General features: G+C 46.7%; 1 protein-coding gene across 10 annotated transcripts in view; it reads left to right on the top strand.

Moving 5' to 3' along the window:
• The first annotated feature begins 720 nt into the window (after positions 1 to 720).
• The window catches only part of LOC138503909 (mucin-5B-like), a 193,076-nt gene continuing 167,316 nt past the window's right edge, over positions 721 to 26,480 (top strand). For all 10 annotated transcript variants that reach the window (XM_069624005.1, XM_069624006.1, XM_069624004.1 and 7 more), the window contains exons 1-7: positions 721 to 872; positions 5,402 to 5,660; positions 11,602 to 11,716; positions 13,973 to 14,060; positions 14,501 to 14,616; positions 15,760 to 15,976; positions 21,506 to 21,631. In XM_069624005.1, coding sequence (XP_069480106.1) covers positions 794 to 872; positions 5,402 to 5,660; positions 11,602 to 11,716; positions 13,973 to 14,060; positions 14,501 to 14,616; positions 15,760 to 15,976; positions 21,506 to 21,631 — 1,000 coding nt within the window. In that variant the 5' untranslated portion in view covers positions 721 to 793. The remainder of the gene's footprint in view (positions 873 to 5,401; positions 5,661 to 11,601; positions 11,717 to 13,972; positions 14,061 to 14,500; positions 14,617 to 15,759; positions 15,977 to 21,505; positions 21,632 to 26,480) is intronic.

Genomic DNA, 26,480 nt, shown 5'->3' with positions numbered 1-26,480 from the left:
TATAAGGTTGTTTATCCTTTCTGATCGCTATACTTCAATGCGATTATAAATAAATGGCCAATGCCTCACCTCTCCCTTTGTCAACTGATGCACTTCAATCCTTCTAGTGTGAAAATATCCTTAAAAATACACTTTGCACCATTCAGTGAATAAGGCCTGGTTGAACGTGTTTGTTGGCACTTTGCACCGTGCTAAACGTTCCATGAATTGGGCCATAGGCCCCTTAATTATGCATTAACATAGACATGGGCACCTTGCGACAAAGGATACTGTGAAATGATCAACACAGGTGCGTGCATACATACATACATACCAGTACATTCGGGGAAGGAATGGTGACCTTTCAATATGTCATTGAGTTCCTCTCCCTCTTACGTGGGTGAGGTCAAGGCAAACCAAGTTTCTTTTTATTGCAATGTGGTCTTGTCTAACCTGTTCAATAATTGAGTCCTCCCTCACCAGAGGGCACTACACCTGCTTGCAGTACACCCAACAAGGGCTCTCACTCAAGCATTCGGACTCAATTCTTCGCATACCTATGGCTGTGCACGGGAGCACTCCTCCCGTGTCCAGCTCAGAACCAGCTGTCAGGGGTGGCAGGGGAGAGGCACCCTGGGAAGCTCCTCCTTAGAGGTGTGACAGTCAGTGATGGGCCCCGCCCTGGTCCCCTGTCACTTCTGACATCAGAGAGACCGTGGTATAAAGGGAAACATCCCGAGAGAGAAGCACTTCTTATCCTGATTGGGCATTTGGCCCGCTTGCTATAGACTAATTCCCCCATAGGGCAGGTAAGATGGCACCTGCCGTGTGGTCCATCCTGCTCTTCATCATACACTCAGCATGCAGCTCCAAGGACATGGGCAAGGGACTATGTGAGTACAGATGCCAAACATAGTCAACCTGTTTATTAATATTATTATTCTTATTATTATTATCATTGCTGTTATTATGATGATTATTATTTATTGCAAAACTGCATTTTGCCTGTGTAGTGTAAACATTATTAAAACTGAGCAACTGGCAACAATTTAAATACTGCATGCGTGGGTGTACTGTTCAATACAATGTGCTATTTGCACACAACACACACTTCTGGGATCGTAACACAAAAAGAAAGAAAACTAGCGAACAGGATAATACAAAAGAAGAGGAAATGACAGAGTTCGACCTTTGATCCAAAATGCTCCATCCTGTCCAGTGGCAGGGTTGAGAGAGCAACCGCACCATGCAGTGACTCTCATCACCTAATTCGCAACAAAACAACAACATGAAACATCCCTTAAGCTCCCATTGGTTCGTGCCAGCATACTGACCTATCAGAGGCATCACCCACAACTTCAGACTATGCGATTGCAGGAAAGGTAGTTGGAATTGTTTTTACTGGGATACCTGTGGGTTGATATTTCATTTGAAATGCTCTTACATCCACAGCGCTGCATTGTTTCTGAGCAAGGTTTGGGCTTCAAAAAATCCCCCAACATAACCGAGGCTCTTACCCCCTTTAATAGAAACTCACTGTAAAAGGAACATCGGCACCGATCACAATATGGTTAAGACGCCCATCGGATGCAAGTCTGGAAAGGCATTTGCATGTAGAGGAAATAGGATAGGGGAGATGTTCCACTGCAGGCAGTGACCTGACTTCAGCACTGACATGCAGAAAGGTGGACACATTATATATCAGGAACCAGTTTCTGTAATTCCGTGGAGCAGGGGTTCGAGCTCCATCGTAGCGCTAAGTAGCTGGAGGAATCCAGCAAGAAGCGCTACATAAATCAACCAATAACGATACTGACCAATTACAACGATAATGATAATTAACGCCTAAGATTACTAGGCAGTGTTAGTAAAGGGCGCACCCCGCTGTCACATAGGCATTTCAACAAAGTACCAGTTCCCTGACTTGTAGCCATTCCTAGTAGCCATCCTTGCAAAGATGGGGCTTGCTTTATTTTCGAGATTGTAACCGGAAAAAATACACTCTTGCTGCTATAACGACCCCCTGCAGCCAGCAATTGAACTACCAGAACTGGGAATGGTGCTACTGCCGTGACTCCATTTGGATACCCTGTGCACCCTGTCGCAGCCTTTCCAGCTGGTCATTGCAAGGTAGACCTGCAATCACTTTCATTGGACGGTGCTCAGTGAGAGTTTAGATTGGGGTAATCCAATGGATTTTTTCACCAGGACATTTTCCCAGGAAAATTAGATTTCTTAAACTGCAGATATATTTTTTTGATAGAGACATGACATAGATAGGTGAACATGCCAGGTCTTCAGAGAATCATTCCTGTAAAACGAAATGACTGCCACATAATGTACATCTATAGGAAGGAAAAAGAAAGAGGTGATGGCTGCAAGGTTTAGAATGTATTTTAGCTCTGGCATTGTTCTGGGCAACCCTCCAGAACATCCTTCATTGCCTGCCAAGCCATTACAGAAAGAGAAAAATCATATGCAAATCAGGGTTGGTCCCAACTCCAAAGGGGCAGTCCAGTCTAAACTACTAGGTCACATCGCTTCTGTATGAGACCATAAGTATCCCCAGGCATTATGACATCATTGGGTGTCATCAGTGAGGAGTAGCTCAGGTCTCTAGGTCCATCAGGCACAGGACCCCCATCTGGGTATACCCGCCCCACTCGGGGTGAAAAAAGCAAAACCAAGAGGTGATGGCTGGAAGGTTTAGAATTAATCTTTAACCTTTGGCAATTGCTTTAAGCAACCCCCAGACCATCATTATTCTCTTGCCAAGCCATAACAGAAAGGAGAAAGACCATATACAAATCAGGCTTGGTCCCAACCCCAAAGGGACAGTCCAGTCCAAAATACAACGTCACATCCCTTCTGCACAAGACCACAAGCACCCTCGGCCATGTTTCTATCTTATTGGGTGACATCAATGAGGAATAACTTGGACCATACAATGGTCCCCATTTTTTGTGCATGGTACGTGAGACTTCAAATGGTCTTCTCTGCTAAACCCAAAGGGGATGATTCTTATCAGAATCAGGTGCCTCTGATGTTCAGTCCAACAGCAGATTTGCCCATGAGTTGATTGACTGTTCAGGGAGAGAGGCGCCAACATCCTTTTCTCTGCATATTGAGTACTCTGAATGATGAGGCACGAGAACTCAGGACCTGACCTGTGGTGTTTCTGAGCCCATTGGTGCTCCCCTTCCTACTGGTGGTGACTAATTTGGGGAACCCAGTGTGGGCCAAAGCTATGGTGATGCGCCTCCATCACCGACTCCTCCATCCCTGGGGTCTCAGTTACTGCCTCAGCGTGCATCCTGCTTAGAGGATCCAGTCGCCTTCTGCTCCCGTCCAGTCTCTTATGGCCTGCCGTCAGCCACTAGTAATGCTGCAGCCAGATAGCGGCAGCATTTATCACAAGACATGCAAGCTAGAACCTGCACCCACAACTCAGGAGACAGCACCTCCTACAAAACTCACTGGTAGCAGAGTCTGTTTTTTTACGCGAGCACTACCATGAAGCAGCCATTAGTTCCCCCTGGATTATTTTATTCCGTCCATGCTAGCCCAACAGCTAGAGGTAGAAATTAGCAGGCGGTGGACAGCCGGGAGTAGACTTATTACCATCTTGCTGCTCACCCTGCAATTCCTCTTTGGGAATTTTCTTTTGTAGGAGAAGAAACATACATATTTGTATCTCTATTCAGATGAGTGTCTTGATATTGGATTTCCTCCAAATCAATGGACTTCCATTTCAGTATGCGAGGATTGCAAGGACAGAATTAAACATGGTCTTTAAAGAATCTTGGCTTACTGTGCTCTGTGACCAAGAGCAAGTTGGTAAGATAAGTAAGACTAAAGGCCCTCGCTGGAAACTCAGTCTGGTGCACAATCTGTGAGCATCAAGTTAATGAGAACAGCCTGTGGGAGTTTCTGAACTTGTGCCTGCTTATTCTGCCCACAGCGACCAATTCTGCCTATTCAGAAGATGCCAGAGTGGACAGCTGACTACATGAGATATTCCAATGATGAGCCTTGATAGTAACCACCGCTCAATGCACAGATTTAAGCTGATTTATAAGCAAATAGGAGGATTCCTTGCAGTGGTGTTGCGAGGTCTGGAAAAGATCCAGGGCTATGTTAATTTTGGGACTGTCAGGACTAGAGGCTAGCTAACCTTTTTGGTTGTAACCCCTGAGCTTCTATCTGGGGCTACAACCAAAAGACCCAGTGCTATAGACCCCTCAGCCCTCCCACCCGTCCCCTCACAACGCCTCTGATTCCTTGGATTTGTGTTGTCTCTGGTAGGCCAGTGGGTTTGGAACAGAGCCATTTAGGCTTTAGGTGGTCTTCGTAAGGGGCTGACTCTGCCTCCACCCAAATTTCCACTGAGAATCACTAGCCTAACCGGAGATCTCTCTTTGTTCCGAATATTCTGTTCATCCTGTTAGTGGGCAAGCGGGCGCTATCACATTAACAGCCCTGGAATTCGTTGTTAATGACACAATAGGAGTAGAAGAGGATCAAAGATTCTGACAGGGCGTAAAGAGTTTTTTTTTTTAATTTTTATTTCCGAGTCTGTGAATCAGTGAAAAGGAGCTTTCAAAGTTGATAATCCACTCTTAAACCTGCGAGCTTCTGAGTGCTGTTATTCACCACTCGTGCCACGGGGCCTTTGGAGACACGCGGCTGCGTGGCCAAAGCTGTCTTCCCTCTGAGCCATCCTTTGAGCGCCCTACCAAGGATAGAGATGTGCAGTTAGCATTGCCTATTGCTTAGTGACAAGTCTGCAGTACCGGGCGAGTGTTCCATGATGCATGTTCTTTAGATAACATTTACATCCTAAGGACATGCAAACGTGTGTTAGATGATGTTCACGTTCACTGTACATTTTTTGCAAGTTGCCTGAAGTCCAATAGAGTCTTTCTCAACTGTGCGATCTAAACAAAACAAGTTGTGGTTTTATGCCCTGTAACAAAATAAAGATCGAATTGAACTGACCTTACTTCCGGCAATTGTCTTGTGTTGTTTTTATGTGAATATGTGTTTATTAATTCAATATCTGTTAAGAATGGATAATATTAACCATTATATTGCAAATTATATAGCACAGAGCAGCAGAGGGAAATATTGGTCCCCTATGTTAGAGTTCTCATTTCCTGGATCACGCAATGGATCAGACACTTCATATATCTGGAGTGGCCAATCCCTTACGCCCAGCAAATGTAATCGAACATGACACACACACACACGCTCCGACAATGGCTGTTTATTACAATTAGATAGGTCAAGTCTTGGTCCTCATTGAGCCAACAAAAGAATGAACCGAAAGTGCACTGGAGCCTGTGAGCGCACTCCTGCATGTGTAATGGCTGCTCATTTCATGATGCTGTCCACCTCTCCTTATCATTGTCTGTTCTCGTAGCTGTCCAGCCTCCCGCCTCTACCAAGACCTGCCAGACCTTCGGCAAGCACAACTTTCAGACCTTTGATGGCACCAAGTTCACATTCCCAGGAACATGCACCTACAACTTCGCCACACACTGCAACGTGGATATTCCAGATTTCAAAATAGTGGCCAGGCGTGTGGTGGCCGGAAAGAGCAACAAAATCTTCTTCACTGCCCGCATCGATGGAGTGGCCATCGAGGTGGCAGCTGGTGGCATCACCGTTGATGGTGAAGCGTAAGTATCTTGGCAGATCACAGTCCTTTGGGATTCTTGTCTTCCTATTGCTCTCACTGCATTGTATTCCTCCCCCTTTGCGCTTCTTTCTCCATGTGTTTGCCTTCCCTATTTATAAGGAACTCCAGGTTGACACTTTGTGTTGCTAGCTTGTGCATGCTACAAGACTGGCACTTACGTGCCATGCACACTTATATAGCGTAGATCAAACATAAAGACTGGAATAACAAAATACCACTGTTGATCCTCACAGTCACACTCCAGACAGATATTAGTCAACCGAGGGCTCTTGCAGACTGGCATGACATGTCTGGGAGATGTGGTGTCTTCAGTAGCGACCTCAAACACCATTGTCTGCAGGTGGTTGGCAGACACTTTACCCCTTGCATGCCCTCCCAAACAAGCATTGGCAATGCCAATAGGGTTTGGAGTGTACTACTGTTCTTTGCATTTTGCATTTATAAGCATCAGAGTGCAAGGAGGAGAGTGCAAAGTTTCAAAGGAGGATGCAATAAAGGGTGCATGTGTGCAAGAGAATGAGAAGGAAGAAGAATAGGTTATAGAGGAAATAATTGACATAGAGGGAAAGGGGTGGGGTGATTGGTGGTTGAGAGAATGAGGAAGGGTGGGTGTACAGACAATAGGGGAAGGGTGGGTGCATGAGGGTAGAGAGATTGGGGGAAGGGTGGGTGACAGACTATAGAGAATGGCGAAGGGTGGGTGGGGTAGTGGGAATGGGTGAAGGGTGGGCAGCTTGGGTAGCTTGGGTAGAGAAAATGGGGAAGGGAGGGTGAGGGTAGAGATAATGGTGTTGGGTGGGTGACCATAGGGAGAATGGGGTGGGTTGGATTGGTTTAGGGGTAGAGAATTTGCAGGGCAGGGTGGGTAGAGGAAATGGGGAAGGGTGGGTGGGGGTAGAGAGAATGGGAAAGGATGGGTAACTGGGGGCATAGAGAATGGGGGAAGGGTGGGTTGGTTGTTTGTAGTGCGAATGGGGAAGGATGGGCAGCTGGGGTAGAGAGATTGGGGAAGGGTGGTTGGGGTAAAGGGAATGGAGAAGGGTGGGTGGGGATAGACAAAATGGGGAAGGGTGGTTGGTGGTAAAGGGAATGGGGAATGGTGGTGTTTCTAGACAAAATGGGGAATGGTGGGGGTAGAGTGAATGGAAAAAGGGTGGGTGGGAATAGAGAGAATGGGAAAGGATAGGTAACTGGGGGCATAGAGAATGGGGGAAGGGTGGGTGGGTGGATGTAGTGTGAATGGGGAAGGATGGGCAGCTGGGGTAGAGAGATTGGGGAAGGGTGGTTGGGGTAAAGGGAATGGAGAAGGGTGGGTGGGGATAGACAGAATGGGGAAGCATGGTTGCGGGTAAAGGGAATGGAAAAAGGGTGGGTGGGGATAGAGAGACTGGAGAAAGGGTGGGTGGGAGTTTGTAGAGAGAATGGAGAAAGGGTGGGTGTGTGGGGATAGAGAGAATGGGGAGGGGAGGTCGGGGTAGAGCGAGTGGGGTAGGTCTGGTGGGGTAGAGAGAATGGCTGCAGGGTGGGTGAATGGGTTATAGAGAGTGCAGGTAGGGTGGGTGGGAGAAGAGAGAGTGGGGGTAGGGTGGTGGGGTAGAGGCAGTGGTGATAGGTTGGATGGTTGGGAAAAGAGAGCGGTTTGTTTGTGTGGGGGTACAGTGGGTGAGGGTACAGTTAGTGGAGGCAGGGTTGATGGGGTAGGAAGAATGGGGATGGGTGGATGAGGGTAGAGAGAATGGGGGAAGGGTGGGCGGGGGGTAGAGAGAATGAGGTAGGGTTGGTGGGTCCCCATAGGGAGAAAGGTATAGGGTGGGTGGGGGAAGAAAGAGTGGGGGCTGGGGGCAGAGAGAATGGAGGGCTGGGTGTAGAGACAATGGGGAGGGGTAGATGGGTGGGGTAGAGAGAATGGGGGAAAGGTAGGTGACAGGGGGTAGATAGAATGGGTATGGGTGGGTGGGTGTAGAGAGAATGGTGAAGGGTGGGTGAGGCTAGAGAGAACGGGGAAGGGTGGGGGTGTAGAGAGAATAGGAGAAGGGTGGGTCGGTGGGGGTAGAGAGAACAGGGGAGAGTGGGTGGGTGGATGAGGGTAGAGAATATGGGGGAAGGGTGGGTGGGGTAGAGGGAATAGAGGAAGGCTGGGTGGGTGGGTGGGGGAGAGAGAATGGTCGAAGGATGAGTGGGGTAGAGAGAATAGGGTAAGAGTGGGTGGGGCTAGAGAGAATTGGTGAAGGCTGTGTGGATGGGGAAGAGAGAATGGGGTATCGGTGGGTCGGATAGAGAGAATGGGGGAAGGGTGGCTGGGGTAGAGAATCTGGTATAGGTGAGTGGGAGTCGAGAGAATTGAGAAAGGGTGGGTGGGTGGTTGGGGTAAAGACAACGGCGAAAGGGTGGGTGAGTGGGGGTAGAGAGTATGGGGAAAGGATCGGTGAGTCTAGAGAGACTCGGGAAGGGTGGATGGGGGTAGAGAGACTTGTGGCAGGTATTTTTCTTAACATTAGCAATGTTTTGGCAATATTTTGGTAATGCGACAAAACCAAAAAGCAAAGAGGAAAGATTGAACCTATTGTCTGCAGGTCCCAGTATTGGAAACCGCTATCCATCACAAACACACCACATATGGCTTTAGAGACTCCATAGAGGTGAGCGGGCTCAATTGTATTTAGGATTGTCTGCAGGGCTCACTATTGGAAGCCTCTATCCACCACAAACACCCACTACATCCGGCCTTACAGGCTCCTTGAGGCTGGAAGTTTCCATAGAGGTGAGTAGATCATAGACTTCAGGTGTAGGCGAGAGTGTAATATATTTCTGCCTGAAAATTATCCACACTACCACCAAGACAACATTTAACACATCTGTGTCACTGCTGCCAGCAGTAGCCCCCGCCCCTCCCTCCTTCCTAGGCAATACCTTCCATTGTTGGAGGGAACACTCAGGCTTGAAAATTAGCATCAGCTTTTGTTTAATTGATAAGTGCCTGTACCAGTATATCCCACCGGTCAAAGGGGGCAGGTGGAGATCAATACACAAGATGCTTGCACGCACAATTGTAAAACATTCACACGAGCATGCCCATTGTGAGGTGCTTGAGGCATGTGTCAGCAGCACCATCACAACACCAGGAAATTACATATGTAAAACTGCCTATTTTGCAAGTAACATGTAACTCATGCCACACTTGTCTCACCACACGTTTCTGCTCTTTCTCTTGCTACCCAACATAGAATACAGAAAGTCGAAAAGCTAGTGGGGTCACCGGTCATTAAATTGATAAGAATGCAGACATGTTTTTATTTTTTTATCAGGAAATCCACTGGAAGGTTTTGGGATATTAGTACAGACATGTTTATCTGCCCAATAAATACATACACAAACGAAAAGGGCAATGAAAAAGGATCACCTTCTGCAAACAAGGCTTCACCTGACTGCCCCTGGTGAGGAAGCGCATGAAGATGCACAGACCACGGCTTCCGCAGATCAGACTTCTAGCAGAGTTCAACCACAGCTTCTGCAGATCAGACTGGTGGCAGGGTTCAACCACGGCTTCTGAAGATCGGGATGCTGGCAGGGTTCAACCACGGCTTTTGAAGATCAGACTGCTAGCAGGGATCCTTCTCTCCTTAATGATAGGAGCACGAGCCCCTCACTGGTTGGTGGTGGGGCCATGCACGTAGTGTGGTGCAAAGTGACTTTCCACTGCCAACAACCACGTTGAACTGGGCCTAATTCCCAGAGCGGTGCAATGTGTATTTTTGTGGAGAAAAGTCACTTTGCACCGTGATAACCATTGCACGAATCAGGCCCTTTCTCTCCAGCACTAGGGGGGATGTGGCGGCTGGACACTTGGAGCCATGGAAGTGCCTCATGTTGAAAAGCACAGAGGCCGCCATTTCTCAATTAAGCCCTCAAGCAGATGCCGGCCATTTTTCGGGTTTTGGTTGAATGACCTTGCTGGGGCCAGAGGAATGGGCCGTGGTAGTTTCCCATGACATCTTGCCATTTGAAGATAAAGAAGGGCGTCTTTGGGCCTCCGACAGCCTGAGTTTGTACTCACACACACTCTTTGATTCCAAACTAGGGCAAGTGTTGCTGGGAGTTGGGGGGATTGGACGGTAAAAGGGGTGAGATAATGGTATTAATTACTTATTGTCACTTAGGGGAATGGACATGGATCAGACGTGTCATGGAAATAGAAGTTTCAAAGGGCGCAGCGGACGTGGTCAAGCAGTAGACATGTTTCCACTCTGAGAAAGAGGATGGATCGGCATCTGCTGCTCCACCACTCAGAACGTTCTATGCATCAATGGCTTCATCCTTTATGGCAAGCGCTGAGGCTGACTCATGAGAATTTAGGAGGCCGGGGGAAAAAGAGGGAACATGGAGAGGTGCTGTAGAGTGGATGCTGGTTCTTTGGCACCGTAGAGCACATTAAGAGATAGCAAACATCTTTTGAGACAATTCACCATTTAAACAGTGCTTAATTTGTAAGAAAATAAGTGCCTGGGCCCAAATCCTTTCTAGCACGCTTGTGACCCTGCGGGCTGGCAGTTCCCCCACCGTGGCTGCCACCACCCACAGCTGCTTCCCACAGTGTTGACACATTCATCCTCAGAGAGACACTCTTAGTGTTAGGTAAAGGCGTATACCTTTTAGAGAAGCCCCCTGCATACAGGCCGGCATGTCATATTTCGTTTAGAAACTGCTTGGATTTGCTTTTTTTGCACTCTGGAATTTGTAAACCTGATTTTCCTATTATACAATTAGGAGTGGATGCCCCCACAACAGGATTGAATTCGTTTCTCTGCAGTGGATTTGGGCAGGTTGGCATGCATGCTCTCAGTGAAATCCTGTGGCTGATGCGTAGTGAACCCACGGTTCACGCCCTCCAGAGTGCTCATGCTCAGAGAGAAACGTACACTGTTGCTCAGGGAGTCGTTCTCACATGAATACACATTGGTGCACACTATCTCCATTGAAATCAAGGGTCCACACCCTGAGAGGAATTCCCAGTCAAACGCTGTGATTCGAATTTTCAGAGCAACACTCACTGTAACCCATGGACTCAGATTCCCAGTGTAACCCAAGTGCTCGTGATCCCAGTGCAACACAGGGGTCACATTCTCAGTGAACCCTGGGGTGTCATGCCCATATGCAGCACACAGATTTACAGTCTCAGTGACATCCAGGGACTCGTGCCCCTAGATAAACACAAGGGTACACACTTCCAGTGATACCCAAAGTTCATCCTGCCAGTGGAACACATGGTTACACACGCCCAGTGAAACCAAAACCTGGTGCAACTAGTGGAACGCAGGAGGGCACATTCTCAGTGAAACCCAGGGTGTCATGCCCATGTCAATCACAAGGATTTACAATCTCACTGAAATCCAGGGACTTGTGCTCCTAGATAAACAAAAGGGTACACACGTCCAGTGAGGCCCGAAGCTCATCCTCCCAGTGGAGCACGTGGTTACACACGCCCAGTGAAACCCAAAACTTCGTGCTACTAGTGGAACACAGAGATTCACACTCCCAGTGATATCAAAGAGTTTCATGTCCTTGTAAAACACAAGGGTTTACAACCTCAGTGAAATTCAAAGGTTCATGCTGTCAGAGAAGCTCTGTAACTTGATCTTTTCTGTAATTTCTAGAATGTTCACTGTGCTACACTTTGTCCTCCGCAGCATACTTCTCTCATTACACCAATCCCTTCTCTATTTCTGTCTAGATACTGTTCTCTCTAGTTGCGTTACTCTTCTTGTCTTTCTCCGATTCCATTGCATTCTCGCTTAAGGTCTTTCCTTTGATTGTGCTCTTTTCTTATCTCTTTTACACTGATCATCTTTTTTCATGACTTGAGCCACTCTCATGGTCGGTACCTTTGTGCCATTCTTGCTGACAATATGCATATCTTCTCTTAGGTTCAATTCACCAATGAAACGAAAAGGCGTGTTAATTGAAGAAGGCTGCGCGTACCTGGAAATATCCACTAAGATTGGCGTGTCTGTACATTATGACTATGGTGACACACTGATGGTAAGACCCAGGTGCAAGACTGGTGGAGCTCCACCAGCCCTGCTTCATTTGCATCCAGCACTCTTTAACAAGCATTGTGCGTTTGTGTGTGTGTATATTTGGGAATGACTATTTTGGTGTGATCTATATGGTGGTTGAGGATACAATTTTGTGGAAGTACATTACATCCGTATGGTGGGATACAGTCCTTCACCAAAGGTTCTCTATTGATGTGTATACATGTTTTACACAATTCTCTTTACCTTTCACTGCAGCCACTGAAAGAAACCCATGTTTACACCGTGTGTACAATATGATAAAAAAATGCGTTTTAGAGAAAATACCTTATTGTACAAGGACTACCTAGGGTGTCATTACATTACAACTGTTCAGATCCAGTATTTGCATCAGTGCTAATTGGAATGCACATGGTGCCAATATAGGCATTTTCACATGGGCAAATGCAACATCATTCTGTTGGGAGAGTTTGCCTTAGAAGGCCCATCTCATGACTTTTTAATTTAGTTTATTCAAACAGAAATGACAAAGGGTTTGATGTAGCATAGTAGCTTAATTGTTAACCTGACAAATGCAAAACTTACGTTCTGTTCCCAGCTTTAGCATATGAGCAAATTCTTGTGCGATTCTAGGAAAGATATTTTCCCATGGGCTATACTGTAATTATGTGATTATGTGTGATCTAATATGTAATCACCAACTACACAAGATCCTCGCCATGTCACATTTTCCAACCATTCTAATTATGTTTGTGTAACCTGGTTTCCACTATTTGCCATATACTACGGGTGAACAACTAGTTCCTCCTAAGATGTTTTGGACTACAACGCCCATTACTTGTCACCTAAGACCATTTATTTATTTTATAAAACGCTTAATACCTGAATTTGGTTTCTAAGCGCGAATCCGGGATTCAAACCCCTGTTGCTCTGCATAGTGTTGCTTCCAAGACCAGCATGTTGCCCCTGCGCTATCTTCCATTGCCATCATGGTCTGATGGGAGATGTAGTCCAAATCATCTGGAGATCTACCGGTTGCAGACCCCTGCCATACACTATAATATGGTGTGCACTGAGGCCGCTATGTGTGATGTGCGTTACAAGAAATAAATAAATAAAATTTAAATAAATATTCTATGTACAACTTCTCAACTTCAAAGTGCTCCTGCTACGATGCATCCTAGTAGTTTACATTGTGAATAGCTCAGCACAATTTACATACATGCAAACTCTATTGTATGCATAAATGCCCAACATAACATATCATGTTTCTGTTCTTTAGTCAGAAAATGCTGAACATTCATCAGGGCCTGAAATTCAAAGCTCAAATCAATAGAATGGAGAAAAACACATTAGCGTATCCAGGGGTGTTGCTAGGGGGGGGCTAACGGGGCTTTAGCCCCTGATCTTTAAGCCCTGATAGAATCTCAGGAGCTACAGCCAAAAGACTAGCTAGTCCCAGTACCAACAGTTCCGACATCAGCTTAGCCCCGGGTCTTTTCAGACCTAGCAACTCCCCTGAGCGTATCTCAGGAGATATCGAGGGTAGATGAATTTCCCAATGAGCAACACAAATCCAACAACTGCATTTCAGTTTTTTAAATTTTTCTTTTCTTTTAATTTTTATTATGGATTGGTTTATTACAAACATTTCATAAAAATTAATAAACTCTATCCAATTCATTACATGCAGTTAATAGCAATTACCAAATTATCCACAACTGCAATTAATGCTTGTACACTCCAAGGGTTTAATAGACAATGACGCCCATCCTTGTTTAAAAAAACGTATTACTCCAGGCAGGGGAAGTAGCGTTCATTTAATCATATAATTCCCTCGCCTGGAGAAACTGTAATACATTGGTACTGTTGATCCAATTTCATGTTTTAGAAAAAGGAAGGTTTGATGGGTTTAACTAAGGGTCAATCAAATGTGTTCCTAATTGCACACATTTCTGTGAGCATGGGCATCGTTTGAGTAAGTGTGGATGTTTGAATAATCATGACTCATAAAATGATTGACATTTTTGAACACAGATACTTTTTTGATATGTTAAAGTGTCTATTGAAAATAAGTAATCAGCACTTAAAAATGCACACTTGCTATGGCACCACATTTGATTACATGGATAGCCATTCCTAGATTTGATGGTCTGCTGAGTGACCTCGGTCACCTAAGGGCACCTGAACACGACCGAGACAGAGCATCCATCTGAGATCCTGCCCTGACTACCAATAACCATGTTGTCTGTCTGCTCAGGTGGAGGTAGAAGATAAGTACAAAGGTCAAACTTGCGGCATGTGCTCCAACTACAACGACAACAAAGACGATGACTTCAAGATGCAAGGTGAGAGCCCAAAGGTTATTACCAGGTGAAAGTCTACAGCTTTGTCCTCAGCCCATGTGTGACCGTGCACAGGTCTCAAACTGCCAGGATGCCAGTTTACAAAATTTAGGATTGGAGCCGACTCTGATGCAAATAGTTCCCTTTGGGAAGCAATGGCTTTCAGAAATTCATCAGGGTCCACCCTCCACACTCTGAGCCTGCAATGGCTACACGTTTCAGTCTGCCACTCACAATGCTCGTTTTAAAGGAATCCACGTCCGTGTAGCCTGCGCAAGTCTAGGAGTTCACCTTAGCGTACACAAAGCGTTGATATATGGCCCCGATACAGACCGCTCAACATTCAAACAAGGCAGTAATGGGGTGCAACTCTAAAAGCCCCATGAAAGGACAATGCACCGCCTGGAAGATGTGATTGCCTAATGCTTGCTATTTCTTTTCAGGTGTGCAACTAAACTCAAGGCAGTTTGGAAATCGTCAAAAAGAGAACCCGCCTGGGGTGTCGTGTGCGGATGTCCCTGCTGCCAGTGGGAACAATGAAGATAAGTGCATTGATCAGGTAGGTGGCCCGGGAGAAGGACGGACATTCTCATTGCACATTCATAGGCAGTTTGATTGTTCACATACCACAGCCACTCACACAGTTGCACAAGTCAGTGCCATGGGCAGAGGGCAGCAGGCATCACATTATGGTAAGCTCCTTGACAGCCCTCTTGAGACGCGTGGCTCACTGCCATGCAACCCTAAACTAGACTTGAGAAGTGGTGCCATCCTCTGAACCACTGCAAACCAGTGACCCTCCATGTGACCTTTAGAACGCAGTTTACTTTGCAGACTTTGTTCTATTTCAAACTGTATAAAAAAAAGTTGGGTCATCTATTAACTGTTGCTAAAGCGCCAAGAAGCTTTTCCAGTGCCATGGACAGTGTAACCTGACGGATGCGTTGAAACTATACCTTTGATAGGTTGCAGGAGCTGTACAATTTAAAGTGAATCCGGGGAACGCCTATTGACATCAAGTTCAGCAGCTGTGCTGGCAATTGGGAGGAGTGGCTTACATTGTAGGTCCTTGAGAATAATCCTGCGCGTGTGAGCAGGTTATATGGTACTGATGATTATTAACATAATCGCATTATGTTTAATATGGCACATCGCCCCTTAGAAGGCCTCTACGCTGGGAAAAGGAAGAAGATCAGATGATGGGTGGAGCGGGAATGGTTGAAATGAATGAATTGATTTCCTGATGATAAATGTCAAGAAACACTGCCTTTACTAAGATGCTAGAGTTGACAGGAGTCAAGGCCTGTATATTCAGAAGAAACGGTTTAAAATGGTCTCACTGTTGTACCATGCCTAATTGCTCCACACCTTATACTCTGTCATTTGTGTTTTTTTTCTAAATGTATTTATTAGGCGTTTTCATGACTCAATGGGCAATGGCAGTAGTTAGAGTCTGGCCAAATAACTATGTCTGGAAACTGTGCACATTACATTAGTGATGATACAAATAATTAAATTTGCAAAATGAAAACGTAGAAAGCAATGGCAGTTGATTTAATGCATCAATTAATTGATATGCTTGAAGCAAGGGGGCGCTTTCTCCATCTGCACGCTACAGTCCAGCGGGTTGCTGCGTGACCTGTGGCATCTCTCAAATGGTGCAAGAGTGGGATGCTGACCCTGTGCTTTTACACCCGTGCAGAGGATCCAGTGCAGCAAACACCTCCAGGGTTTTGGAAACTGTGCAGAGTCGGTGCCTATTGATGACTATCTGCCCAGCTGCGCCACAGACCTGTGCTCCTGCGAAAACGCATCCGATCCCACTTCAAATTGCGGCTGCAGTGCTCTGGCCCAGTACTCGAAACAGTGCATCCGCGCTGGAGGACGTCCCGGGAACTGGAGGAAGCCTGACTTCTGCTGTGAGTATCTCTGACTTGCACGCTCGTGTTCCTCGCCACCGGATTCCTGGCCAGCCGGTACGCTCTCCCATTAGTTAGAATTCACAGCTTACTATTGTACACACCTTCGTTTCTTTCATGGTTTACCATTCACATTACATGTAGTTGCTTAGATACGCAAAATAATAATGAAAATGACACATGAGTAAGTACGGCAAAACAATGGACGTAAAGTCAAAATACTAGGTGCTCTTTCTTGCAACAAGTGGCCATCAAATGTTTAAATGGAAAAACATATCTGTACAGGAAAATAAAATACATTTCCATAATCTAAATACATACTTGTGCTCAAACTTTAGGGGCCGATTCATGGAATAAATGCCATGAAAAATAGGGATTTCAAGCATCAACCCACATGCGCAATCCCGTTTGTCGATTCGTGGAATTGACTGCGCAAGACTTTTTTGTACTCTGTTGGGACTATGCACAAGCTCGGCATGTCTCTGCGAGGGGCCGAGTGCCTTGTGCGAGACACCTCACAGAGCATGGGCGTGGTCTGCGCATAGAACGGAATAGGGGGCGAAACACGCCCACAATAGGAGGCAATCACACGCCCACAACTGCACAGGTATTCATGCATCTAACCGTGCAACCTCACGTCAGACAAATGACCACGCAAAGCTCCCGATGTAACCGCCACCCAAAGGCAGGCGTACAGACACTTGTGCATAGTAATCACGGTGCAGAGGTAAGTTTGCGTATTGGATTTAGGGGTGCTTGCATGCAATCTGTCTTCTGATAGAAGTTAGGGGTGCACGTAAGCAATGTAGCAGGGTGCAGGGACGGTTTACAGAGCTTTGCGCACATACTTAACTGGAAATGTTAACTATTATGTTGCACATGTTGATGGGGGTTCTGGGAATAGTTTCAAGGGAGTCTACACAGTGTCTCCGGGGTGCTGGCTTGGTTACGGGGGACCCCACGCAGGATTACAGGGGTGCATGAGTTCACGCCCGAGGACTGCGCACAGGTAGGTAATGGGTGATGTATCCGCTCTGCAGGGGCTATGTCGGGGGCATGTCTGGGGCGTACTGGTCACGACTTGCCTATAGGCTTACTTCGCGAGGATAATTGCATGAAAATGCTGAGCGTGCAGAATAACTTTCGTTCTCAGCACGCAGGCTTTGTGGGATATATGCACACTTTCCCATGAATCAGGCCTTAAGCAAGGGTGAATTTTCTCAAAAGTGATCAGTAGGTTCCCTAAATCTCCTATTGAGATTTAGGTCGGTTTGGGGGTTCCCACTGATTTTATTTGCATCCCGAATCGGCACAAATCTGGCAGAGATTTTTCAAAAAAGATTATCATTTTTATTGCAGCCACTGCAAACACAGTTATTTTGGCTTCTGTATTAATGCCACAGCCAGGTGTAAACCATTAGTCATTTAGACACTTTGCTTTCTTTGAGCAACCATGGCAAGAAACATTTAGAATTTCGGAACTAAGCCATTAACTTGATACATGTTTGCTTTGAAAATGTGGTGGCAGGAAATGTTTGACCCTTTTAACCCAATGTTTAAAGCAACATTTCATCAGCATTAATTTTTATAAACTTAACCAGAATTTGTTATCCGACTATCTCAAACTTTTGTCCAAAACCTGAATCGTGCAAACACAGAGACAATTCAGATTATTCGGGGTTGGACACATTTTTTCCGCACTTACTCAGCATATACACTCACTTTAAATAGTGTGGGTTTATACATCCTCTATGCATATCTGAACCATTTTTTTAAAAATAGTTTATATTTTTATTTCTTAAAACAGTTTAAATGTTTCTATTTTGTAATATATAATCATCATACTTCCCTTTTGCACATTGTCATTTTAAACAGGTTTTGTATGACTTTTGTTTCCACCTTCATTTAAAAATATATAAATATTTTAAAAATAGTTTTTATCTTGAAAAGACATGTTGAAATACATTTCAATGGATCGTGTTTTCATACACACTGCAACGGTATTCGTATAATTTTCAGAATCTTTGTTCTGAATTTCATATCACGGATGCTCCATTATTTTGAATCTTCTAAAATGTGCAATATCATGACACTGGGTTAATTAGTATACAATTTCACGAAAATGGTAAAATCAAAATCTCCAAATTCACACAGCCCTAGCAGCCACTATTCAGAGCAGTCTACACTAGGGATAGGCCAAATTATTTCGCCAACTCCATATAGTGATCCTATTTTGCAACTTTTAAAAAATTGGAGAGAGTATACAATGTGGCAGATCGTTATGACTGTCTGACTGTACAAAGTGAGCTTTAAATATTGCATTTTCAAAAATACAATATTTAATTGCTTGCTTCTAGGGGGTCAACATCTCCCGCATTATCCAAGGACGTTTGCTATTGGACAACATAGGTACTCAAGGAAATATGTCACCCAGAAAATCGTGCACAATATCATACACACTGCCTTAATAAAGACGGCATGTCACAAGCATGTTTATTGCCCTCTTGCTTTTGTAAGAATTGTTGTTAAAGGAACGTGCTTTCCACATACAAAGGAATAATGCAACCTATAGCAAATGGTCTACAGAAGGCATCCATGGATGACCGAACCCCAGCAGATTCTATGGTGTGATCAAGCAGTTCTCAACTCTTTCAGAAATATCCCATCAGCACTCCTCTACTGTTAGACATTACTGCAAGAACTGAGGTATATGCTTTCGACAGCTGTCTGCTAATCAAGCACATTACTTTGAAATGTGTACGATAAGAAATGTGTGTGGATGTGCATGCATGGGGTTTATAAACATTTGAAAGAATGTGTTTTAAATTAATAATTCGATTTCCCCTTTTTGGGTATTCATTTTGACTTGACCCTAAACAGTGTTCCTTAATAAATGATATCAAATCAGTGCATGGAAGAAGTTAGGAAGGGGCGGCTAGGAACCTGGCAAGGAAGAAAGCACATTTATTTCATTCAAGGCGAATGTGGGCTCCGAACGTATGTGCTGTTTCAGACATGTCAGTGTGGCAATAAGACCCGAGGCGGCGGGCCAATACCGCCCCAGATAATGCCCAGGGCTGTAGTTATACATTACCTGCGGCGGTTTTGAGCCGCCGCCGAGGGTCTTATTGCCATTAGTACCGCGGCCCATTGGATCGGGGTGCTAATGGCATTTTTTTAAGGAACAGAAAAAAAACCGGCAAAAAAATGCCCGCCGCCATGGAAAGGGAAAATGTAGTCTGTTTTCCCTTTCCATGGAGGCCATCGGGAGCGGACGTGCTGGGAACAGAAGTGTTCCCAGCGCGTTTGCTTCCAAGACCAGAAGGAAAAAGAAGGTAAGTGGGGTCGGGAGGGCGGAAGGGAGGGGATGGGGAGGAAGAAAAATAAAAAACGTACCGCGGTCTCCGGGGTGGGGGACGATGGAAGCCTCCAGACGGGTTTCTATCGTCCCCTGCCGGAGACCGTGGGATAGAAGGTAAGTGGGTTGGGGAGGGAGGAGGGAGGAAAGGCTTGGGAAAAAAAAAATCTTACCTGAGTCCCCGGGGGGACGAAGGAAGCCTCCAGCCATGAGGAGGCTCGGAGCGGGGATTGCCCCGTTTCGAGCCTCCTCATTGGCTGAGGGGCTGCCATGCCCCTCGCCGGGAACAGTGTAGCCGGCACGCACAGCGTGGATGGGAATTCTGTGTGGTATGGCTCGCAAATGAGCCAATCACCACACAGTATTCCTGTTCAGCCGCGCGTGCCGGGTACTAATGTGTGATACTGTCCGCATATCGTAATTTGGTGCCTGGTGCCACTGTGCCATGATCCAGAGGTCCTTGCATTTGGTGTGTTACAACACACGCAGTTATTTACCCATTCACTCATAGCTGGCCAGTTTGGTGTAGCTGCTTATTTTATGGGACCCAGGAAGTGTGGACTCACATGCAAACTGAATGCATCTAGCCTTGTAATTTCAGCCTTTTTGCGATCTAGCTATTCAGCAACCAGATCCTCAAGTCATCTTCCACCCTCAGCAGTGCCAGATCAATGGCATCTAGCAAGCCCTTTGTTTATTGGTCTCTACTAAAGGAAAAGGGTCATTCATGCAGTGGGGAAATGATCTCTTAACCAGGCTCTGAGCTGCAGACCTGGCCCCGCTTAAGGCAGTCCATTACACCGCCAGCCATCTCATTACCGGCACCAGCAAAGTCACCACATCTCTCTCTCCCTGTGTGAGCTTCACTGGCTCCCCAGTGCCTGCCAGAATTCTATTAGAAAAGTCTTGGATCATCTATAAAGCAGTCTTGAGCAGCACACCAACGTACCTGGCGGCTGAACTCCACACCTCTGGATAGTCTTGTGCCTCCCTCAGCAAATCCATCAAAATGTTGGAGTCAAAGCTACCCTGTAAAGGGAAGCCCAACAAACAGTCCTTCTCCTGCCACTACTTGACCCTCTAGAACTCTATCCCACTGCAGGTTGTCAAGCCCCACCATCCCCTAATCCTATAAAACACTAAAAAGCATGGCTCTTCCATCAATACCTCCCGCATGACTTAATACACATGTTTCTGCCCTTCTACCAACAGTATTGCACTAATATTACAAAACATCATCCCCAACGCTGACCTTCACATGCTGTAAAGCACTGTGTAGCTCTCAAGCTAGGTTTGCACTATAAACTATGTAATAAAAAAAATCATGTAATACATCATCCTGACAATACATACTTTGTTACAGTAGCATGTTAAGAAAAATGAGTATGGATATAGCTTTATTTTACCCATCCTGAATAAATGCTTGCAATCGACAGTCTACAGAGTATTGGGCTACAGAGTATTGGTTTTAAACAGAACTATGAAAATGGAGAGAACTAAATGAATGAACATGCACAATGAAATCACCTGCTTGCAGTTATTGTTTCAAACAGCACACAACTTTTTCCCCCTCCAAGTTCTAATCACCCAACATAGACATCTCACATGCCACAGACCATAGTCAGCCCAATTACCCACCCACTCACTGCTGTTACGTCACCCACCAACCACTAATATCACATCACGCCAATGTACTTAAATACAAAGCAGAGTAAACAAAGGCAAACTGCATCATATATCATATGAGCTCAGAATGTCCCTGGGAACAGCTGATCTCTGCAGTGAGTAGGTCAAATGTTTTAGATCAAATAGACCCAAACCTTCTGTGAGGAATCTAATTCGCTGCAGAATTTTAGATCCAGGGAAATGTATCTTATTTCCTGCACTGATGCTCTGGGTATTGACCACCACTTGCTGCCAGAAGTTGACCGACTGGCTTAGCGTTCTTTGCACGCGTTAATTGCTCAACCCAAACCTCCTCTAGGGATAGTGTGTGCACGGGGCACTGGGACCGCAGCCAATCTAATAAAGGAGGACCCTTTGATATAATCAGGAGGGTGCGAGGTATGTTGGGGGGAGGATGGGATTAGTGCCATAACCGTGGTGGCATCTTCCTAGTATGTATATTAATCAAAATGCTTCCCTGTGTTTTTCCCTCTCTGGATTTATAGTCAAAGGCTGCCCGGACAACAGAGTGTACATGGAATGTGGGAGCGCTTGCCCCGACACCTGCTCAAGCCCAAAGAGGAGCCAGCAGTGCAAGGATCCGTGCACGGATAACTGCTTCTGTCCACCTGGTACAGTACTCTTCATGTCTTTTGAAAGCTACACACATTGTAGCAAAAATAGATGACAGTCAAGGGGCTGCAAATGAGAAACACACACACAAACACACAGTGCATGCATGCACCCGCTAAAAACAGTTCATTTGAAATATAAAAAAAACATTATTATTTGAAATAGGCTTAAGGGACCTCATTGGAACTAATTAAGGTCAATAAAGGTCCCCCGTATTCCTGTTTCACATGCTTCCAAGTCTGACAACCGACTGTGTATCTTTATCTCTTTCCATCAATTACATCCAAAGAAGAGAAGTGACATCTGTGGATCCAAGTGCAACCTTGAAAATGAGCAAATGTTTCAGCATCCTTGCACACATACATGCATGGCTGTCTGGTATTCTGATGGAGCGCCATCTAGCGAACAGTAAAGGCACTGCACATGAGATAATGTCCGCCCTTTCACTGTTATACAGCATAGGAGTTGTTCCTGGCAGGTAAACCACAATCACTTTTATAGTGTTTGGAGTACATGATGGCAGGTTTAAAAACACAATTAAAAAAAATAAGCCTCCTGTCTTCATTTTTACACTTCTGCTCTCCAGGTTTTATTTTTACTCCGTGAAACCCCCCACCCCTTTAGTTGCCAAAAGCAAGTGTCAAATACCTGCAACATTTCTACTTTGCAAACTAAAATAAATACACTGTAGACTTGCAAAAATCTACTGGTTAGTGCAAAACAGTGTTGTATTTTCTAAAGAATGTTATTTTCCCCTATGATCATGCATTTCTGAATCTTTATAATGAACAAATCTTACAAATGAGCGCCCTTTCTTCTCCCCTGAAAGAAAGGCAAATTATCTGCCCTCTGCTGTCCGGTGCAAAGTGACGTTACACTGCAAAAATAAACTTTGCACCGCTCTGTGAATCAGGGTGTTTGTTGGTAGTGCAAGGTCACTTCGCATCAGTGCAAAGTCACTTTACACAGCACTAAAAATTACATGAATCAGGCCTCCAATCCCTTCTGGATCTTTCTAGTCAGGGCTGTAATCTAATAGCCGACCGCAAGGCTGCGACCTGTGCGCACAAACATCCTGCCATAGGTCTGGAAAACATCCTGTATCCTCTTTTCGTGACTTGTCCCTCCATGGCCTGCCTGAGCAGTTAGGACCACTTGATACAGAATGTTCACTTCTCATTAACTAAGCACTTTACTCCTACGTCCCGTCCCCTTTCCTCCATACTTATGGGACATCTCTCCGTCCTGTGGGATGGGACCGGAGCACTTTGTAAAAAGCATCCAAAAATGTTTTTCAAAAATGTGTCCTTCCTCTCTTTCTTGTGCGGGGCCCGGCACGTGGCCGTAACCCCGCCCACCTTGGCTCCGCCCCGCGTATCGCCCATCAGTACTTTTCTCCGCTCGTTAGGGACTGGACGCACTTGCATCCTCAGAAGATTTTCTTCCCTTTTTTCTCTCTGGCTCTCGCTAGCTATCGTGTACTAGTCTGTCTATGTCGTTCAAACTAGACTTTCCAGATTGTTCATCGTGTCACTGACGCTTCACGAGGGCAGATCCCCATCCTCTTTGTTTAGAGTGCTTGGGTCTGGATCACCATTGGGACCCCTGTTTTTACTGCGACTCCTTTTCGGTCCGGGCACTTCAGCGTTGGTTGGAGCGGTGGGAAGAGGTGTTCTGTCGAACTCCTCCTTCACATTTTCAGGCGTTCATCGACGAAAAGAAAAAACGCCTGGTAAGTTCTTTACTTTTCAGAGCACCCCGGCCGGGGGATACCTTCCCAGGTTCCTCTCGGGCCAGGAGGAGCGTGGATCGCTCTGTCACTGGGGTCCGCCCTGAGGTGTCCGTTGGGCCTAATAATTGTACCAGAGTTTTCTCTGAGGGTCTCCGCAAGGGGCCTGTGGATACTGGAGCATGCTCCGAGGCCCCTCATGTGGGGGCTGTTTGTAGACCCAGTTCTATTGAATCGTGGGATACTGGAGCTCGCTCTGAGGCCTCTCTGTCGACTTCCCTCAAAAATAAGACCGGGTTGTGCCCGAGGCTTTGGCGGGGCTTGCTGTCACCGAACGAATATTCGAGGCCCGCCCGGATAAGGCTGTCACCGGACGTGGGTCCGAGGTCCCTCTTTCAGAGGCTAAAGTTACCAACATTTCTGAGAGGCCGGATAAGGCCTTACCGGTGAAGGCTGTTTCTCACCGCTCCCGCTCTTGCGGCGACACCAGATCTGTTGAGGGGGCAAAGAAGGAAAGTTCTTCTTTTACCGGCAGTGCTTAGGTCCTTCCTGGGAAGGCTAATTTGGCGGTTTGTATGTTACGGAAACATTCCAGGCCTCATAGTACCAGCTCTGCCGAGGTTCCTTATGTTAAGGCTAAAGTTAAGACCCCTGATCCATCGACGGGGACCCCTGCCGCGCTTCCTCACGTGCCGCAGTTCCCTCAGGCGATGACAAAATGGCGCCCGTCCCCGTTTCGACTGCGGCGGCCATTTTGGGTGCTACTCCTACAACTATGCCATCGGCCTCAGGTGTAGGGCTTGGTTCCTTGGGTGAACATAGAGTCCTTTGCACGCATCCTTATCGGGCAGTTTATGAGAGGAACGCCCGGATGCCCCTTCCGCACGATGTTTCCTTGCCTGTGGGGTCGGCACCTTTGATTTTTGTGGATACATCGGGACATGGCTCGGTGTGGCAACCTTCCCCATTACGTCCCTGGAATTATCCTCCTCATGAGAGGCCTCCTCCGGTTCCAAAACAGTCCCCGGAGGGAGTATTTCAAATGGCTTTTTAGGGAGATATGTCCGCCCGAGCCTCTGGCGCCACCCGTTCCTCCGGCGGTGCCGCCGGCACCTCCCTTGCCTTCGGTGCCTTCCCCGACTCTTCCGCCTTTGCCTCCATTGACTCCTGTAGACAAGGCATTGCCTGACACAGCTCAGCAGGATCCTGATCTGTCGGATGGCGCGCAAGGCGATCAGGACAACGAGGACCTGCCCCCTCTATTAGAGCTTTTCATGACCGGGTACTGGACATGATGTGCTTTTTAGATGTTCCGGTGCCCGAGGGACCTGCTCCACAGAAGGGTGTGCTTTCTGGGGCGTTCACCCTGCCTCCTTTGGAGCGTACCGGCCTGTTCTTGCAGAAGGATGTTCTGGCCGAGGTCCGTAGAGTCTGGGAAAAGCCACACTCTGGACTTTTAGTCAATAAGAAAATTGACGCGAGATACAGGCTGCATTCTTCGGAAGAGGTGGCCCTGTCGTCTTGACTGCCCCCTTCCTCCACAGTGGTGGCTGCGGCCACTTTACAATCCAGGCCTGCAGCATCCTTTTCCACAACGGCTACTCAGGTTCTGGGAAAGGAGGACAAGCTCCTTGACTCCCTTGGGAGGAAAATCTTCACCAACTAGGCCTTGCAGCTAAGGCAGGCCAATGCCGAACATGTGTTAGCGGGGGCTAATATGCGGATGTGGAAAGGTCTGTCGGAGTTTGAGGAGTTCATCCCGGTTGAGAAGCTGGAAGACTTTAAGGGGGGATTATCCAACACCAGGGTCTTGGCCCAGGATTTCCTGGAGGCTGGGCTCATCACGTAGACACCTCGGCTCGGGGCCTTATACTAGGGGTTGATACCTCAGGGCAGGCGTGGCTGCATGCCACTAAATTTTCAAAAGAAGTGCATGACAAGGTTTTGGACCTTCCGTTCGATGGTAAGGATCTCTTTCATTCTACAACAGATGTAGAGCTCACCAGGACGAAGGATAGCACTCAGACAGCTAAGCCCTTGTCGGTCCTTGTTAAGACCCCTTTCAAAAACCAGAGACCGTTGTCCCAAGGCTGATCCTCCTCTGGCTTTAGGAGCTTCCTTGACTGGAAATCTCGCAGAGTGGATACCCCTTTGGGGAATTACCGCCGTAGGCAACAACTGACGCGGTTTTTCTCCCGCTCCTCAGCCTCCTCCTCAGGTTCAGGTGGTAACACCAGCGAAAAACCTACTAAATGAGGGTTCTCCGCGCTCGCACGAGACCCCGGTGGGAGGACGCATTGCGTCTTATTGGGAGGCGTGGCAGACCATCACCGAAGACAGATGGGTTTTGTCAGTCGCTCGGGCGGGCTTCCGCTTACCCCTACCCCGTACCCACCCCTCAACCCTCCTTTTCAGCTGTCGGGCTTGCCCTCCCTCAAAGCCGAGGTTCAGAAACTTCTGGACCTCAGAGCTGTGGAACTGTTTCCCTCGGGGAGCGAGGGGGGGGCTTCTACTCCCGACTGTTTATGGTGCCCAAACCCAACCAGGATGGCCTGTGCACCATCCTAGACTTTTCACAGTTCAATCTTTTCCTACCCCAAGAGAAATTCAAGATGATCATGTCCAGCCAGATACAGTCCTCTTTGCAGATGGGCGATTGGCTCAGTGTGGTGGATCTTCAGGATGCATACATGTATATTCTGATTTGGAATCCACACAGGAGATATCTCTGTTTCTCTTTGGGAGAGGAGCACTACCAGTTTCGAGTGCTTCCTTTTGGCCTTAACTCAGCGCCGCGTGTCTTCACGAAGATGATGTCGGTGATTGCGGCCTGTCTTCGTCTGCAGGGTATCCATGTGTATCCGTATTTGGACGACTGGCTCTTACGCAGCCCTTGTCCGTTGAAAGCAGCAGGCAATCTTCAGTCTCTCCTTAAGCTCCTGTTCCATCTTGGGCTGTCGGTGAACTGGCGGAAATCTTCCATAACGGTCTTGCAGGACTTGGTTTTCCTGGGTTTTTGCTGGAACACGATCGACTGCAGAGAGTGCCTGACCGGGAACAGGATGGAGGATCTGTTAGCCACATGTCAGATGTTTGCACAGTCGGAGAGCATGTCGGCC

The sequence above is a fragment of the Ambystoma mexicanum genome, chromosome 11 (genome assembly GCF_040938575.1).
Source record: "Ambystoma mexicanum isolate Mex_15411 chromosome 11, UKY_AmexF1_1, whole genome shotgun sequence".
Classification (NCBI taxonomy): Eukaryota; Metazoa; Chordata; class Amphibia; order Caudata; family Ambystomatidae; genus Ambystoma; species Ambystoma mexicanum.
Note: the sequence above shows the minus strand (reverse complement) of the source record. Positions and strands in the feature narration are given on the sequence as shown.